A 19802-nucleotide genomic window follows, 5' to 3' on the forward strand; every position below is an offset into this window, starting at 1 on the left:
AGTGCCAATCAGTGCACCATTGCTTGTCATTGTAGCCTATTACTGTACGTAGCTTTCATGCCAGTGACATTTGTTGACAAATTTGCCTTCTTGCAAAGATTTGGATCCAGAATCAGAAATGCTTTGATGCAAATTTTATTGATTCCACTGATCCTTATTTTGAAACTATGGCTGAAAACTGAAATACTGTAAATATTACACAAAATACATGTAAACCAAAATAAAATCTATTAGAGTATAATAAATTAAGAAAATAAAAATAAAATCTATTACAGTAAAGTATAAACATCTATTACTGTAGAGTATAAGAAATAGCCACTATTGATACTCAGTCTCTTCTGCCTCAGACCTCTTCCATCCATGTTGACAAAGAACAACACAGACGCTGCACCTTTAAGGCCTGCAGACTGATTGCTAATTGAAGATTTGTGTGAAGGAGCGTCAAACAGGTGCTTCAGTGATTTTATACTTATGTAGGTAGTTTCTAATAGTTAGGAACAGATGGTTTCTGTTTGGTTACCATAGCTAAAACAATGGAGTTTGGACTGCTTGAATGACATCCGTGTTAACTGTTCGGCAAAAGGGTGGGGAAAATGTGTCAATCCAATGAGAAAGGGTTAACACATTTGCAAGAGGTGTCTTCTGCTCTGCGGAGACAGCGATGATGAAATCCGAGTGGATCCCAGTTTCTTTAAGCAGGTCAAAGCAATCAAGAAAAACTGTAATTAACATTATACTGGGAGTCCATCCTTTTTTGTCCTGTAAAAGAAAAAGTTTGGTGCCAGTTTTGTCTTTGAATTACTGTCTGATTGATAAACCAGCCACAGTCGTACATCTAATTTATTTAGATTAGAAGCTCCACTACAAAATTACAGTAACAGTGTAGATGTTGACCTTTGAGTGCATAAGAGAAATGGATTTGTCCTCATTGAAGCAAAGCAAATTCTGCAATTTGCAAACAATGGTTGGTTGAGAGTGAGAGTGTGTCAGGCATTATAATTGTAAATCACACATTTCAGGAGGGACCAGAAAACTGATTATCTCCTTATTACTTAGGGGTGCAATGGGATATACATACATGGATTTGTTTTGTTTATTTCTTGAGTGATGTGTGTTTGAAGTTCTTTTGGAGAACACATTTTTACAAAGCTTGATTAACACTGTCGCTGGTCCAGCTCAGAGTGTGAAGATTTATAGCAGTAAAATGAGTCCTGCCAACGTGTGTGTGTGTGTGTGTGTGTGTGTGTGTGTGTGTGTGTGTGTGTGTGTGTGTGTGTGTGTGATCTTTGCTGTGGTTTGGGTCGATATCAGAGCAAATACTGCTGAGAAGCAAATTAGACGGCAAACCAGCAGAAAAAGCTATTCTGTCTAAACATTCATGTTTCTTAACTGGTATACATTTATTCAATGCCAATGCTTTATCATAAGGCTCTTCCATCCATGATGTAATCCAGACGGTATTAAGTTCATATGAAGACCAATTGTGTAGAAAAGACTTTTAAGTATAACTTGCCAAACCCATATTAGTATATTTTGCTTTGGTTTGATATGGCTTTGAAGGGAATTCCTGGTTTGTTTTTACATGCCCAACCAGGGACAAAAGTCCTCAGCAGCCAAAGCGTACTATTTTGCAATAAGCTTAACGTAAGAGTCAGGACCATGACACTGGTGTAAAAGAATATTCCAAATGGTCTGTAAGATGTATGAATTTCATTCTAGAGCACGAGAACGTTTCCTTTGTTATCCAGTCAGCTTTGTTGCTTCTCCGTGAAGCTGAAAAAAATCTAATCAGGACTTAAATGAGAGAGGAGCTACAGTTTTGGTGAAGCTAACTTGGAGGTGGATAGGATGTCTGGGTGAGAGTCATAGGGCTGCACAAATAATTATGAATATTCAAATGATAAAGATGTTGAAATAAACAAAAGATGTAGTGATATGTCAACTAAAGTTTAACACAAAGTTTATAATTCTAGGTGGAATTGTGCAACCCTGATGACTCGGGACAGTGGAGCATGATGAGACAGGGGATGGGTTGCACTAAGTCCAGTGTGCAGACTTTACCTGAAGGGTCAGCACTATGTTCTCTGGCTGAGGGAGATCAGATCAGAGCAGATCAGATGAAGAGGGCATGCAAAAGACAGAGGCAACGCAGCGTCAAAGAGAGCAAAGCCACAAAACAAAAAACATGGATGAAATAGAACAACATAAAAAAGAAATCAAAGGACTCAAAACTGGCATGCATATCCACATAGTTGCATATTGTAACGCTGCACACAGACATGCAACAAATTCTCCCATAATTAAGAGGAAGGTACAGAGTGAACTTTTAGATCTCAGGGACTGTCAAAGAGTTATCAAAGTTGTTCCTCATAAAAACTCAAATGATGTATCTCTCTCTAAATTCATAGGTTGTGCCAGAAGCAATTACCATTTTCTTTCAAGGGCGGCAGTAACAAGATGGCCTTGCACCGGTTCCTGAGAAGTCAGGAACTATCTTGGAGGTACATTTCTTCAGTAATTTATATCATAAATTGCTGCATCCAATCAAAAACCATAATGCAATAAGTCAAAGAAACGGGCACAGCAAAACAATAATTTTAACACACACACACACACACACACACACACACACACACACACACACACACACACACACACACACACAGTTACCTTTTGGTATTCAGTCTGAATGGCTCCAAACTTGTCCTTTGCCAGTTTGACAATAAGATCTGTAACACAGAGAAAACAAATATAAAGAGATTTGTTGTTGCTGTGCGTAACTGCATTGTATACATTTGAGCATATATTACATTACTACTCACACAGTGTATAAGAAATCTAACCATTAGGGTATCACTAAAATCATTTGGTCTTGCAGATTGCGGTATCTTGAAAATGGAAAAGAAAACACTTTGCGCTGGTAAATGTCAGCTACATTAGTAAGTGTTATTTTTCTGATGAAGTTGTTTGTTGTGGACACAAAGTTTCTGACTTTATTTTACTTACAATGAATGGTGATTTTCTTGGTATGGAAACCTACCTCAGCCAATAGCAGAAAAGTGCAGAATATACTTAATGTGAGAAATTATTGCTGTTGAGCTGAAGCAGCAAGTTGTCATCTTTGACAAGATGGTGTCAGGAAATCCAGAGCCAAACTCTGACACTGCAGTGTCCCTTCATCCCCATCTCTTCTCACTGGGTTTAGACAGGGGCAAGTCTGACAGGATAAGGAACTCTTATTTTATTTATTCCTGGCCTGACATCACGTTAGGGTCATGTTGTTGATAGTCTGGTTTCTTCTGGATCTCAGAAGAACTCAGTGAAACTCTGCTTGAGGAAACTTTCTGGGTGGAAAGGTCCTTGTAATTTTGTTATTAGATTGTTTGTTTGTTTCCTTTAGTCATGAAACTCATAGTTAAAATTATATCTTAGGAAACAACTATCTGCTGCATAAAAAAAAAATCTCTTTCATTAGAAAAAAAGATAATGGTACAAAACTGCATACCTACAACAAGCCCCAAAGAGCAACCAATAACATTGCCTTTAAACGTAAGAATGGCAGTAGCGTCATAAGTTTAGATTTGTAGAAAGCGGTTCAGACTTGCATGTGTTTGGACTGTTGTAAGAAACCGATATGAGAGCAGGATCTGCTCAATAATATGGTGACAGTGAAAGTAGGAGTTTCCTGACAATTAGTCTGGATCAACAGAAGGATAAATGTCAGGATTTGCCTCTCACCTTCTGCTCTGTGTGTTGCCGTTCTCAAAACAAAAAACCTTCGAGCTAGCAAGCTACACGCTGAAAATGGCAAGTTTTGAAGAAAATTTGGATCGTGCAACAAGGCAGGCCTGCTTGGTTCTTTCAGAGAATGATTGTAAAGATTTACAAAGAATATGTTTACCGCATTTACTCTCTAACTGGGAAGTTTTGGGACCGATTGGTGGAAATTGCTATGGACAGAGTACACACGGCGATACACTGGTAAGAGCAAATTACATTTAAACATGTATCCAGCTAATTTAAATAGCGCACGTTCCTGTATTGTGTGAACCATTATCTTAATTTAATACTGTACAGGTATGTGGCGTTTTCTTTTTATGGGGTGCAAATGTTCCACCGAAACAAGTTCATTCCCGAGGCTACTTTGCAATAGGCACCATCGCTGCATCCGAAGCTTAGCGCTGCCCAAGACGATTGTGATTGGTTTACAGAAATGTAAACCAACCGGAGTGTTTCTTTCTTTTATCCCAGAATGTATCTGTATGTATCACATTTTAATTAAATAATAGCCAGCCAGGAACTGTACTTTTTCTCGGTCAGCCAAGCTGTCAAAATCCTGTCCATGTTTGCTTCTCGGGGGGGGTCCAGAGACAGCGTCTGATCTTTCTGTATTGCAAAGTTTGACAACTAAAGCGAATGATGTGTGGTCATCGAAAGATAAAAAACTACAACAATCAAACTTTTTCTTTTTTTTTCAACCCAGAAATAACACCACAACATTCAGAAATGCAATACTTGAGCTATACATGATTAGGACATTATGTCAACTTTATTTCTTAGTAATTATACATTTATTTATAATAAACAATGAATGAATGAAATCAATAATTCATTAGTGGTCAGGTGGGCCGGGCCACTCTCCAAATATAACTGTAGGGGAAACGCAGAATAATAGTTCAGAAAGGATAGTGTCTGATTTTACAAACTTCTATTTTTGCAAATAATGTTTCAATAACAATTCAATTACATTCAATCTACTTAAAAAATGGAAATCATGGAAAAACAACCCAAACAAATCTATCTCGGATCAAATACTCTACGCCTCTGTTCTCTTTCAGACACCTGGAGCAGCACTGGCTGTGACTCATCTTATAATGATGACAGAGACAGCAAGTCTTCTCAGAGGCAATCCGTTTCCAAAAATAAGATGCAAAAGACACAAGGGCTTTTTTCTCCTTCTGCAATGCAGTGTTTCTTTTTTTCTGAAGGAATAACATATCCTACAGATAAACTAATTGTTTTAATTCGACACAAAACCGACTTATGATCCCTGCCTATTATTCAAAGCATGAGATTTGTATTAATAGGAGGACGCTCCAGGCTTATACTTCACATAGTATTATGGCTGTTTAGGAAGAGAGGAGCTTATCTTTTAAAGCAGTCGTGTCTAATTGCCTTTATTTAAACATGTATTAATGCAGGATTATTTGACTGAAAGGGCGTTTTATTTCTCAGTCAGGCTTCCTCACACTTGGATAGTTCCACACTTGACCTGCCTGGTACAACCACAGGCTTGTACTGGTTGTTACAGAGCTACAGCAGGTGCAGCTCAGGTGCAGGGCAGTTTGATAGTTGCTGTACGCGAACAACTGAAGGTTGTGTTCCTGCCAGAATTTCCCAACAAGTTTGGGAAAAGCAAATCAACTATATAGGTCAACCTGCCATTGTAGTTTTCCAGCTTCTTCTGGTTCCTCCACCCCAGGATGGTTGTTGTCAGTCACTATTGTGTGTTTCAGGATGAGGTGTAAAATAATCCGAGCCAAGCCCAGCTATTATCTTTTCTTATAGTGGCCTTTTGCATGTGTTTCAAAGAAGCTCCTGGCCTTGTAGTGAAGGTGTACATTCCTTTTGTCCCCACAAGGTAAAAACTTTTTCTGATGGTAAACAAGATCTCTCCAACAGCACAGTAAGCCCTCAGGCCTAAACATTGCAGTAATATGTCACAATCTGAGAAATGTTGCCTCAGATTTGTGCTAACCTCGCTGAAAAGCAGAGGTTTTGGTAGAAGGTATCGGCTCCAAAAGAGGACAAATGAAGCACAGAGAGACAGATTAATAGCAAATTACTGTTAACACTTTTTGGAAACATATCCCAGCATTTATAAACAGCGTATTTTGTTGTCGTTTTAAAAGACCCCCTGAGCCTGAACCCTGTCTCTTCATGAAGTAAATACTGTACATATTATGACTACAACTGCAGATTATTTTACCATCTAAATGTCAAAAAAAAGTCTTTCCGGAGCCCAAGTTGACTTCTTCATATTGCTTGTTTTGTCTGAAGACATGAAAACGTCAAAGAACAGCAGCAAATCCTGACCTTGGAGAAGCTGGTGTGTGTGTGTGTGTGTGTGTGTGTGTGTGTGTGTGTGTGTGTGTGTGTGTGTGTGTGTGTGTGTGTGTGTGTGTGTGTGTGTGTGTGTGTGTTGGCCTTCAGGTCAGCTTTAAATCTTTAATATTTAATCAAGACCTAACCTTACCTGAAATTCTGCTACGGGCTAGTTGCCAGAAGCAACCAAAGCATAATCCTAGCTGCAGTATGTTTTCTATGAAACATGTTCATCAATGCAAATTAAATTTACATTAACCAAATTGATAGGAGACACTGCTGCAAACCCATAACTACTAGTGGAACAACCCAGAGTGAGAAAGGAAAGAGAAGGCTGCTACTGAAGCCACATACAGTGTGTATGTGTGTGATAATCGGTGTGAGTGAATAAATGAATAATTAGCAGATTTTGCTCTGAAATTACCAGAGAAACAGAAAAAAAATCAACAGGTTTAACTCAACTAAAGACGGTTTGTTCTGCCTTGTGATAAATGTTTGTACGACCAAAACTCCTAATGTCTGAAAATGAATGAATGAACTTGTCACTGCTGTAATCATAAGGAATAAAAGAAGTAGTGGAGAATGGAGGGATATAAGAGCGAGGAAGGAGAAAGAAAGGACAGAGAAAGATCAAAGACAGAGTGATAAGAGAGGAGAAAAAGACGAGAGGTGAAAGAGAGAAAAGCAGCAAGGATAGAGAGCTGGATTGAATCCGACCTCCGTTTCTAGTGAGAGGCGTCTAATCCCTCTCCATGAACGAAAAGCCCACTTGCTGCTAGTTTCCACCCACGTCAACTCTCTCCTCACCACCCTTGCTGCTGGCACCTGTCATTTTAAAGGCCCATTAAATGTATTTGTCAGGATGCTGTGGCCTTAAACCCCTCTAAACTAACCTGTTGTTTGTCATCTTGACACTATCTTAGTTTCAGAGTTCTCCGATTCTCCGTTGATTGTAAACTAGTCTCTCAGCAAAATTCATACACAGTTTTGAAAATGTTAATGTATGTATAAGTATGTGTGGATTCATGCAAATGTAAATGCATAGCAGAGGCCAGCTCCAGTAGCTTCTCAGCTCTGAACTAAATCGAGGTAGAGGTTTTACAGCAGATTTATTGAAGCTTTGCAGGGAGCTCAAGCTAAAGCAGAACCGGGCAAGATTAATTCCTCATCAGTTTCACTAGAAGGGAGTCGCCCGCCCAGAGGAATACAGAAGTTTTCTATCTTAGTTTGGCTGCTCGGTTTCAGAATAGCCAAGAAATTAGCTATTTTGAAGGCCATGAACAGCGGGGTTTCCCAGGGTACTGAATCCATGCACCAGAACTTTATTCTCACCAAGTTGGCCTTATTAACTGCAATCAGTTTCTTTTTTTGGTTCAGTGCAATATTTGGCTTTGTAGTAGAGGTGTTGAAATTAATCAAATAATCGATGCATCGCGATGCAGACATGGACGATGCTGCATCGATGCAGTGGCCGACCATATTCGATTATAATGCAATGATGTCGCTCGTTAATTGTCCGGCTGCGGCATAAACATTCAAATGAAAAATAAATAACATTCTCAGCAGCCTAACCCATTTCATCTAGACCTATGATAGACTCTAGTCCAGGGGTGGGCAATTAATTTCCCCAAGTGGCCACATGAGAAACAGGGACTGCTGTGGAGGGCCGGACCAATAGGCTAAACTCAGTTCTGCTCAATATTAATTTTATGTCAGGCGGCACATAAAAAAGAATGGGCCGCCTGGAAAGCAGCAACGCCTCTTTTTTCTCTGGGCATATTAGCACAGCAGAGTCCACCAGACACTCTTTAATAAACCACCCTTCAGAAATGGCTTACTGTTTTTAGCGATTTTGTGGGATATCACAAAGCTGGTCTTGACTGCTACATCTCTGGATGCCTTGTTGCGTTTGCAGCTAAACTAGCAAAGCTTCAGATATCCGTGCCTGCTCTGCATCAGTCAAGTTGTTGTATTTCTCTGCGTGGTGTTTAGTATTGTAGTGGCGATTCAAATTATAATCCTTTTAACACAGCGATCTGTTCTCCGCAAACTAAGCACACGGCTTTACCTTTGACTTCAGTAAATAAATACTTAGAAGTCCATGTTTGGTTAAAAACTGTATCGACCTCTCTTTCTCTCAGGTATCTTCCCTGGCCTGAAAACTGCAGTCATCAAGCCAATCTTAAAAAAGAACAATCTAGACACGTCACTAATGAGCAACTATAGGCCGATATCAAACCTTCCATTTTTAAGTAAAATCATTGAAAAAGAGGTTTTTCAACAACACACCCTTTTCTTGTACCTAAACAACAGTTTTGATGCCTTCCAGTCAGGTTTTCGACCACACCACAGCACTGAGACGGCTCTTGTTAAAGTCTTTAATGACATCCACTTAAACACAGATAGTGGCAAAATTTCAGTCTTAGTATTACTTGATCTCAGTGCTGCATTTGATACGGTCGACCATGACATATTACTAGACCGATTTGGAAAACTGGGTTGGTATTTCTGGCTCAGTACTAAAGTGGTTTGAATCTTATTTAAAGAACAGGGACTACTTTGTGTCTATAGGCAATTATGCATCTGAGCATACAAATATGACGTGCAGAGTTCCCCAAGGCTCAGTTCTGGGGCCTCTTCTGTTTAACATTTTCTACATGCTTCCACTGGCTCAGATTATGGAAAACAATAAAATAAGTTACCATACACACAAATTTACATAACCTTATCGCCAGGGGACTATAGTCCAATACAACAACTGACTAAGTGCATTGAACAACTGGATGTGCCAGAACTTTCTTAAATTAAATGAAGAAAAAACTGAGGTGGTTGTTTTTGGAGCAAAAGAGGAACGATTAAAAGTCAGCACTCAGCTTCAAACGACAATGTTAAAAACAACTACAAAGCCAGAAATCTTGGTGTAGTCATGGACTCAGACCTGAATTTTAACAGCCACATTAAGACAGTTACAAAGTCAGCCTATTACCACCTTAAAAATATATCAAGGGTTAAAGGACTTATGTCTCAGCAGGATTTGGAAAAGGCTGCAAGGATGCTTTTATCTTCAGTAGACTTGAGTACTGTAACGGTGTCTTTACAGGTCTCCCTAAAAAATCAATCAGACAGCTGCAGCTGATTCAGAACGCTGCTGCTCAAGTCCTCACTAAGACCAAGAAAGTGGATCACATCACTCCAGTACTGAAGTCTCTACACTGGCTTCCAGTGCCTCAAAGAATTGATTTCAAAATACTTTTGCTGGTTTATAAATCACTAAACGGTTTAGGGGCAAAATACATTTGCATTGCATTGTTGACACTGTATGACAATCTATATAAGCATATAAAGAGAAATTCCTATTTTATTTGCTTTTATATATTTAACTGTTTTAACTGCTCTTTAATGTTTAATTTCTTATACTGCACTGTAACTTTTATTCTCGTATTTTATCTGTTTTTAATTTTTTAATCTATTTTTATGTAAAGCACTTTGAATTGCCCTGTTGCTGAAATGTGCTATACAAATAAAGCTGCCTTGCCTTTCTTTCCCATGAGCTGACATTTTTTAGGGATAATAGCTCATTCACGTCCATGCTAACGTGTCGTCAGCACAGTTTGCGGCTCGCCGACACGGGTCCGACGCATTGCAGTTCTTCTTCTACTTCTTTTAATTGCGACTTGCAACCAGAGAAGAAAAAGCTGCATACGTTCGCACAAAAAAAAGCAACAACAAACAGTTGCCTTCAAAATAAAAGCAATGCTTTCCATGCATGTACACTTATTTACGTTTGATTACTAACTTCCCATTGACCTCACGCGGGTCGGTCTGTTTACAATTTGTTGTGGTTGCTATGCCATTATTCAAATAATATTCGAAGATTTAATGCTCAAATGCAGCCTGTTATTAATATGTATTACATTACTCAGGCTTATGTATTGTCAATGCCACTAAGCATGTTGTTGTTGTTACATATTCTGTCCACTAGAGGGACTTCCAACATTCACCTGGCCTTGAAGGGGACCTACGTCACAGCGCATTGCATTTCCGACATGCCGCTCTCTGTTTACATTCATTACCAACCACGAGCACACAGCGACACAAATCAACAGAGAACTCTGTAATTAAACATCATCTAACAAGTGTAGTGAAGCAGCTCTGTTATAAAGGCTAACAGTGCTCAGTTAGCACAATGACATGTTAGAAAGCAGAGCCGAAACGATTTGTCAAAATATAAAGTAACAAAAGCGTTAGCCACGATGCTAACGGCATTGATAACTAAGCCAAATGGTGCTATCACTGCTATCGAACGTTGTCACTCACTGGAAATCCAAAATACTTCCACACCAGCGACTTCAGTGAAAGAGGAGGGCGTTCAAGTTCTGTTGATGGGTCTCCTGCATCTGCAGTTGCCATGCTATCTTTTGACTGGCTGTAGCTAAGTTAGAGGAGTTTGACTTGCAGCACTTCAACGATGTGTGTGTTTTTTGTTTGTTTTTTTCCGCTTGACAAGCCGACCGGACGTGACATGGGGGCGTGGCGGCATCGACGATTCCATTTTTTAATTCCAAATTCGAGATTGTGACTTCATTTCGGTCGATTTCGAATTAAAATCAAAATTGTGACACCCTTAATCATAATGCATCGAGATATCGAATTGAATCGCTGACATGATAATCATAATCAAATCAGGAGATCAGTGAAGATTCACACCTCTACTTTGTGTCATCATTTTAAAGTTCATGTCCATGTAACCTTATCTTAGCATTTGCATGGATGTGTCTGCACTCTTTCCCTTAATTTACTGTCTGTGGAGTTTACCCCAACTAACAACATAGTAAAACATATAGCTGAATATGAGCAGTCCAGACTGCACTTTGCCCCTAATTGATTGTTTATGCTTGGCTTTCCTGCTGTCTGCCAGATAACATCATTTATACAATTACAATATGTCTTTGTACTCAAATGATATGTATTTTTCTCCCCTTTAATTGGTTCAAAATATGCAAACACACCACTCATATAGAAGAGAGGACTGACACCTGCATTAAGCCAACAGCATCGATTTGAGCTTGCCAGTTAAAATCGATTCAAAGCAAAGGCATGTATTTTTATTTATTTAAACACTGCATCGTAGCTACTGTTCATGCTGCTAGTGCTGGTTGACTGGCTGAATATGTGAGCTTTCTCTTCTGCAGAGATGGATGAGAAAAAAGTACATTCTAGAAATAGTAGAAAATATCATATAAACATTGGCTAGAATGACAGGCTGCTGTTTTTTAAGATTAAGTTCAGACTTGGAAAGACAAAAAAACATTTTTTTCATCCCAATGCTGGTGTGAATTATGATTCAAATCTGGTCATCTTGAATTTATTTTGGTTGTAATTGATTCCAATGGGATCTAGTTTTCACAAAACTTCCATAGAAATGTCTTTAACTATACTGTCCCTCTGTATGCTCCAAACTGTCATTTTCTTTCCACCAAAATGTCTAAATACACAATAGACTGTATGAACATCACCTAACTCTATCTAAATCTAAATATTGGCAAAGAGTTGGAGCGTAGATGAAGCTGAGGCAGGCCGAATTAAGCCTACAGTCTATGCTCTCCTCCTGGGATGGCAGCCACACATTTTTAAGCACCAGAGGTTGCACCTTGGTCCTTACACGCACCTTGTTCACCTTGAAGGACTACACTATTAACCTTATACATGCACCTTTTCAATTGACTATCACTGTATATTGAAAGTCATACCATAATTTGTCATATTTTGAAAACTCCGAAATGTTGAAACACACATTTAGTGCTAAAACAATAAGTAGATGAATCTATTAGTTGAATGAAAGAAACTTAAAGAGACACTTTGCCAATTTTAATCCAGCTCTGTGTCATGGCAGTAGGTCTGGGTATTGTTCAAGAATGTTCAATACCGATACCAATACTGGGACTTCAATACCGGTTCCTAAAATCCATTTTAACAAAAAGAAATTACAACTTTACACATTAAGTACACAAATCTCTTTATTTATTTTTCAGCTCCTACTATGTGAGCCCAGCCTCTGTGCATAACGTAGAGTTTTTCTTGCCTGCCTCTACGTAATGTAATGTTAGGCAGCCACTCAACAGCATTATTAGATCTTGGTAGAAGCCTACTGCATGCTTATTGGCTCACTGACGCTGATGAGATTTACTTCATAAGAATTGAAATTTAGTATCGAATGACGAGGCATTTTTCGATACTCGATACTAAGGAGGCAATTCGGTCGGTGACTAAAAAGTATTGAATTTGGTACCCAGCCCTACATGGCAGTGTGGGCAGTGTGTGCAGATAAACGGTGTTTGTCTTCCCACCATGGTGCCTGTGCACAGAGCTCAGAGCAGCCGAGGTCTGCTGAGATCTGCCAGATGACGCAATCTCAGTGGAACTCCTCCATCATCCGCCAAATCTCGGCAGACCTCCGCTGCTCTGGACACACACACACGCACGCACACACGCACACACACGCACGCACACATGCACACACACACACAACTGAAATAGGAGTTGGTGCATGAAATCGATAGGTACCATATACTGTTTTTGCATAGTGTTCAACATCCATAGTTTCTTTATACTGTACCATAAGACGTTGTATTCAATTTGTTAATTAAAGAGATACAAGAGCAAAACCACCAGAGCAAACAAACTGGGATGTGTGACTGGTAATCCTCCCAGCAGCCCCTATGGGTGTCCATGGAGAAAAAGGTGATTAGTGCCATGGATTAATTTATTTGACAGAAGTGTTCAAGCATACACCTTTAGTGACTGAATACAATAAACACACATGTCCATCTATGCATTGATTGTCTATTGTATAAGGATTTGCAGCAGAAATGTACACAATGGCATTTAGCTACACTGGCATCTACACCACATACTTTTTCTTAGGAAAAATAGTAAATGGGCGCTTTGCATGATTTTACAACAGCTCCTTCTGTGTATTGAGAGCGACTGAGAACCGGAGTCCGATTATTTTTTCTTTATTTTTTTTCTTAGATGTGAGCAGGGCGGGGTTCAGTGTCTTTTACAGATCACTATTGCTGGACACACTTTGACTCTAAATAGCTTTAGCCATATTTTGTAATGAAAAATTGATATCCCCTTTTGTGTAGTATATGTAGGGCTTATAATTATAAATGCTAGCGCCGATATGATACCTGAGTTTTGGTACCCTTTTTTTTATTAAAAAATGAAGCCAAAGTTGCCAAATATTAAATTGTCAAAACACAAGCAGTCATACGAGAACTTTGCCCTAATAAAATAGTCTAAAGCTGAAAAAAAGATTTAAATCAGGAAATGTCTCATCAAAGAATTAGTAATCAATATGATGACTGGCCAGACATTTAATGCCAGCTTTCAGTACTGATTAGAGTACAATATAGTACCAGTAGGATAGTTTTTGATAATCAGTACGAAGAAAGTATTACATGTAGCCATAAAAATTAGTACATCTTACAGCGTTTATTTGTGTAATATTTGCTCTAATAATACTTTCTAAAAATATTAAAAATGTTTCATGTAGAAGGACATCTGCAATAATATAGCTTCTGTGAGGTCGAGTATGATAGTGCTTCTGATGTTCAGTGTTTTTAATTCTTTCCATAATTTGAATTATTTTACAGCTCAGCAGTCAGGTTTTTTTTCTTCTCATGACAGTAGTTTTTACAGAGTCTACATGAGCAATAGGACATCCTGTGGTTGTTATTGAAGCAGAACTGTTGAGATGACTGACCTTTGAAAAAGCTGTGCTGAGGCACAAACGGCATAAACTATTCAGGAATATCATGTAACGGTCTATGAAAAGCCAGTAACATCCATATGGGAGATTACAGCTTTTTTCAATATATATGTCACACAAAACCGGTCCAATTGACAATGAAGCTGCCTAGAGGGGGGTGAGACATGTGAGTAGCATTAAAGGGCACACAACACACTTTCCACTATAGTACTGAAAAGAAAATACATATTGTCAAGAAGCTAGGTTTTAATCATTCACTTCTCTGCCAGTCACCATAAGGACAAACACATACTGTGTCGCTCCTACTGCACATCAACAGTTGTGTGACTTTGACACTCAGGGCCAGATGTACGAATGCTTTTATGCCCTCTTCAGGCGTATTAGTTTCGCAACGTGCGCGTAAAAGCATGGCGAAGTATCGGTATGTACAAACAGGCTGCACTGAGATAAAAGCGCAGACTGCCTGTCGCGGGAACTGAAAATGGCAAATTGCGCTTTTCCGTGTCATGCATATGCATTCACAGGAGGGTGAAGGGGAAAGTGGGAGTTTCCTATAAAGAGATTGAAGGAGAAGCGTAAAGTGCGCCTAATCATGTATTCCGCGATATGTACAAAGAACGGCCGTGAAGAACGCCTCTATTTTGCGGTGAAAATTCTCCGCCTCTTAAAAGCAGGTGTAAACCTGGAAGCGGGTTTCCTCGCATACACCTCCTGGTGAAATGGCAGCAGTAATCCGAGCAAGACGAAGACATAGGCCAAAGCGAGCTGAAAAGGTTTTTGCCACAAGGATCACACTTTTTCAGTTGAGTAAACACAAAATCATTAAGCGTTACAGATTAAGCAGCCATGCAATATTACAGTTACTGGAAGAAATCAAAGAGGACATCGAATCTCCAACTCAGCGTTCACATTCCATTCCAGCAGTTGTTAAACTCCTCGCTACATTACAAATATTGGCATCAGGATCATTTCAAACAGTCATAGCATCAGCAGTCTGCACTCAGCCATATCATAGCACAAGTACTTAACGCTTTGCTACAGCGCAATTTACGGTATAGTGGGCAGAGAAAGGCGCCGATTACCCGATGAACTGCAGGTTTGGTAAATACGACTTTCTGTAGGTTGGCCATGGCGCTGATAATGCTACAATTGCAAATGTACGTACATCTGGCCCTCAGGCTCTCACTATTCTTGTCTGTAATGTTGGAAACCTTGGAATCTAAATCTTAACTGCTGCGGCTGCAATCATTCGCAGTCAATTTGAAAGTCAAAGCCTGCAAAAATGCAAATGTAAACGCACAAATGTATCTTTGTTAGGCTGTGCGTGACGCTCATTCAGACTGTATCTTCATCTTGATAAACCGTCAGTGCTGCTATTTTTAAAGACGGCACAAGAAATATTTGCACTGTGAAGATATACGGTAGTAGTGTTATATTTTGGAAGAAGTCTTGTAAACATTTCATACATTGGTTAGAACAAATTAAATCCACCTCACAAGCTGTGTGGACCATTACTTTGCCTATGATGATTATGAACTGATATTGGATCACAAGTCAAAATCAAGCAGTTTAAATATGGTTTAATTTTAAACACATAACATTAACAGACATTTACGAGGTGTAAAAGAATACTCCACAAATTTAACATCGCATTTCTATGAAATTGAAGGACTCACGATGGGCAGTTTGAAAAAAAAAATGGGAGTGGAGCTGTGACTTATAGACGAGCAGTGCGGCAGGAACTGCTCAGAAAAAAGTGGCAGAAAAATTCCAATCCAACTTGCTCCAAAAGCCACCAGCCGAATCAACAAAACTCTCCCCCATACTAAGCCCCGGCAGTTGTCTGTGACAACACCCGTTGCTAACAGGCTTATTATAAAAATAAATAAGTAAGTAAGTAAGCCTGGCCATGAGATACACTTTCACACCACAAAACGTCATTCAGCCCCGCTCTGCTTGTAAGGCGTATGGTGCAACAAAGCAAACAGGCAGTGGGGATTTTTCCTGGACAGAGGAACGCTGTTGCCAACTACGTGGATTCTCCCTCACAAAGTTATCTGAGGACACCCGCACAAACGAAAGAGAGCTTTATGTTAAGAATAAAATTCAGCAGGAGTTGTAACACTAATGCAGACAGGGAACGCTGCTTGGCCTTTCCGTCGCTTGTGTGACTTAAACCAGTATTTTTGCCTATGCCTTAATTTTTTACATTACTGTGTAATAATGCATTACATTTTCATATAAAGACTTTATTTAAACCTTTATATTAACAATAGATCAAATGACTACATGTATGTGAGTATGTATGACATGTACAGTCCGTTTTAGCATCTTTGAGCTCATTGTTTTGGCTTTACAGCCTGCAACTTTACTGTTTTGGTTCAGTCTCAAGGCCGTTTTATGGTTGTGCATAGAATCAACGACGTACCCCCGCAGATCACTCTGCGTCTACGCCGGACCCTACGGCGTAGCTTGATGTGTACCTTGCGAAAAATGTATCTACACGTCATGGCCACGCACGTCCCTCGGCCGTGGCTTGGTAGCGTTGCATTTCCCCTGACTCATTTCCTGGTTCTCCTTCTCCAGAAACAACATGAAATCAGGGAGAGTGTTAACTTTTCCTGCTACAGATTTCCCACCGTGGTCAGAAAGAACAGGGGAGACACTTTGTTTCTCTCACTATGCCTCTAGAGTCACAACTTGCTCCGAAGACAATTGCCGTCACTCTCTCACACACACACATGCCGGCTCGAGGCACACACCAACGCACAAGTAAACAGAGTTTTACAAACCACACCCCCCCTCTAGCGTTCACGCTCAACCCCGACCCAGAACTCCAAAAGGGTCACGACGGCGCAGCTACGGCATGGAGTTTACGCGAACCATAAACGGCCTTCACTGCAGACAGACAACATTTATTTAGGAACATTTAGCAGCTAAGGAGCCAAATATTTTCCTCAGGAGTTGGTGGATAGCAAAACAGAGCTAAAAGAGAGTGAATATGAACTTAAATGTATCAGGTGGACAGAAAAACAACCCTATATTAATGCTGCTCGGTATCTGCTAGGTGTGTGTAGGCTAACATGTTCACCATAGGAACTTAAATGTTGTGTATACAGCTTTTTCTGCCGCCCTCAAGTCACCAAAATATTAGTCTATATCCACAACGTTCCATTTCTGGGATTGCTCCGGTGCTGCCGGAAATTCCGCCGGATGTCACTCTTTTCTTTCTCTTTTGTGATTGATTGGTTTAAAGAAATGCCAATAAACCAGAACACGTTTTTCTCCCATCCCGGGATGCTGTGTGGACTGGCCAGACCCTCCTCCGCAGTGCTGTGGAAGAAGGTCTGCCAAAGCGAGACTACCAAAACATCAATAAATTCAGGTTAAAAATATTTTTTGTTGCCCGATACTGTCACCACAGTGTGTGTGCCTATAGCAAATAATAGTTTTTACATTGAACACAAAGGTCCGGCAGGTATTTTTCTTTTTTAGAAAACAAAAGAAGCAATACTGCTGTGTTTGGAACAGAATAGTTACCAGGCAGAACAAGGAAAGTAAAAGAAAAGTGCACCAGCGAATGAAACTCAAAGTTCATAAATGGAGATATCCAGCAAAGTACCACCTCACTGTTTGGCAGGTTAAACAGTGTAGGTGTAATTAAACAGAAGATTTCCACTTTAATAACTGCATATGTCATGCCAATATTTTTTGCTGTTGAGTCGTTTTGGTACCCAGGATGCCTTTTGACACCTTATGGAGGTGTCATCAGGGCCTCAGGCTGTGATCAGACACAAGACTTTTCTCAAGGTGACGCTATAAATGTCTAGTAACAGAAGGAGCTAAAAGCATGCAGGGAACATTTCTCCATCCTTGTTGCTATGCAACAAAAAAAGGTTTTCAGTATTTTTAGATAATAGCTTTAGCTTTTTTGTGTTTACTAGAAAAGTCGTTACTAGAAAGAGTGAAACAAGTGATGGCAGACAAGAAAGAGAGAGACGATAATTATGCAACAAAAGTAATTAGTCTGATTCATATCCGACATCTACATACAGTAGTATAGCTCGATACAAACTGTGCTACAAGTCATCTCTCAGCTTAAAGGGACACTCCACTGATTTTACTCAAGAAGGCCAGTTTACGAAGAATCCCACTCACTGTTAACAGGTTGTAAGTTGTCTGCAGTTATGTAGGAGCTTTGTTAAGTCTGACAAAATAACCCCTTCATGAGGTAAAATGTGGTCTTAGATACGTCTAGTGTTGTACATTTCATGTGCGGCACATGTTAAGTAATCATACGTTAGAGCTGGATCTCTCTTACTTTGACCAAAATGCATTACATCCAAAACACAAGGTACACAGTCTGGGCAACACGTGTACTTTGAAAATAACTGACAACAGTAGCTATATTACAAAATGCAACTTGTGTGATTGTAGCCTAATTCGAATAAACACATCTTACATGCACAATGACTTCCACTTCCTGTTTCTCCTGTTTTCACACACCAGGGTCCTGAGACATCACCACCGGGTTGCAAGATAAATCTGAGAGGTAGTGACATTAACAGGATATGAAAAAACATGGTTCTCCCACACAAATTTCTGTTGTCTTTTTTGAAAAGTGTCTAACCTTTGCTTTTGCATTGTAAAATAGTTTAACAGTTCTAGTTTTAGTTCTTTAGGCCTCTAAAAAGTAATCAAATTAAACAACCAGAGAAGGAAAATTTGATTGATCCACTCACAACTCACGACATGTGAAACGTATCACAAGTGGACATTGCTTAATTTGAATGTGTCAAAAGCCAAACTGTTTGAGAAGTACAGGTGTACTGGAACTATTGAAATCAATTGCTACGATACCTACTGCTACCTCATAACAACAAACTAATGTTGTTGTAGCCCTGACATTCAAATTACATGATCTTAAAGGTACTTGTGGTCATTTGTAGTCATACACATTGCAATTTGCCTATAAAAATGTGGTGAAAACTCTCGCATCAGATCCTGTTTTGGTAAATGTCACAACAGTGAATGTTGGCATGTTAGTGACTTGACATTTAACTTAAATGTTTCTGATAAAGAGGAACAGCCGTGTGTGCGTGTTTGTGTCCCCTGACAGAGCGTATCAGAGCTGACTTCCCATGAGCTTGGTGTAAAAACACCTCCGCACAAGGTAAACACTCTGTTACCATAGAATCTGTATCTATGGAGAAAGAATCAGGCTTAGCTTTACAAAACTAACAGACAGGAGGACACACACACACACACACACACACACACACACACACACACACACACACACACAAACTTAAACTACAAGGTGCAAAGGTATTTAATATAAAACGGTTAATCTTTTACCTTGATGACTTGGTAACAATGTTCCCACCAATTACATTTGCAGGATTAAACTGAATTGAGAGGTTGAGTGTGCCTCCCTTTGGTATCCCCGATGGTTTAACTAATAAAAAAGGTATTAGTTGGTCTTAACCTGCCATGAGAAAGTTATCCCTCACATTTCAATTAAAAAGGAATATCCCTGTGGTTTCAATGTCAGCCCTTTGTTAGATATTTATGTTAAAGCATGAAATGCTTTTTCCATCTGTGTACATTCAGCAAATGTATATGCGTGGGTGTATGAGGAGCACTTTGTAAACAGCTGAGTCTTTTAGCAACATATACAGCTGAGGTCCCACACACCACTTAACTCTGTTTTCACACAGGAGCCAGATGAGCACATGAGTAAGACACGCACATAGAAAACAAACTAACATCCATATGTCTTATCTGCATACATGCACCAATACATACATAATGTTGTATTGTACAATCCAGTGTTCACATTTAGTATGTTAATAAACATGACAGCCTGCCCTCAAGTGGAAATCACATTGATAAGTAGAAATGCATGACAGAGGGAGAAGCA

The 19802-nt window shown here is 39.5% G+C and overlaps 1 protein-coding gene across 5 annotated transcripts in view; it reads right to left on the reverse strand.

The window, feature by feature from the left end:
• prom1a (prominin 1a) overlaps positions 1-19802 on the reverse strand; it is an 88266-nt gene that overhangs the window by 48345 nt on the left and 20119 nt on the right. For all 5 annotated transcript variants that reach the window (XM_078260106.1, XM_078260109.1, XM_078260110.1 and 2 more), the window contains exon 2: positions 2671-2729. In XM_078260106.1, the coding sequence (XP_078116232.1) occupies positions 2671-2729 (59 nt within the window). The remainder of the gene's footprint in view (positions 1-2670; positions 2730-19802) is intronic.

The sequence above is a fragment of the Sander vitreus genome, chromosome 10 (genome assembly GCF_031162955.1).
Source record: "Sander vitreus isolate 19-12246 chromosome 10, sanVit1, whole genome shotgun sequence".
NCBI classification, from domain to species: domain Eukaryota; kingdom Metazoa; phylum Chordata; class Actinopteri; order Perciformes; family Percidae; genus Sander; species Sander vitreus.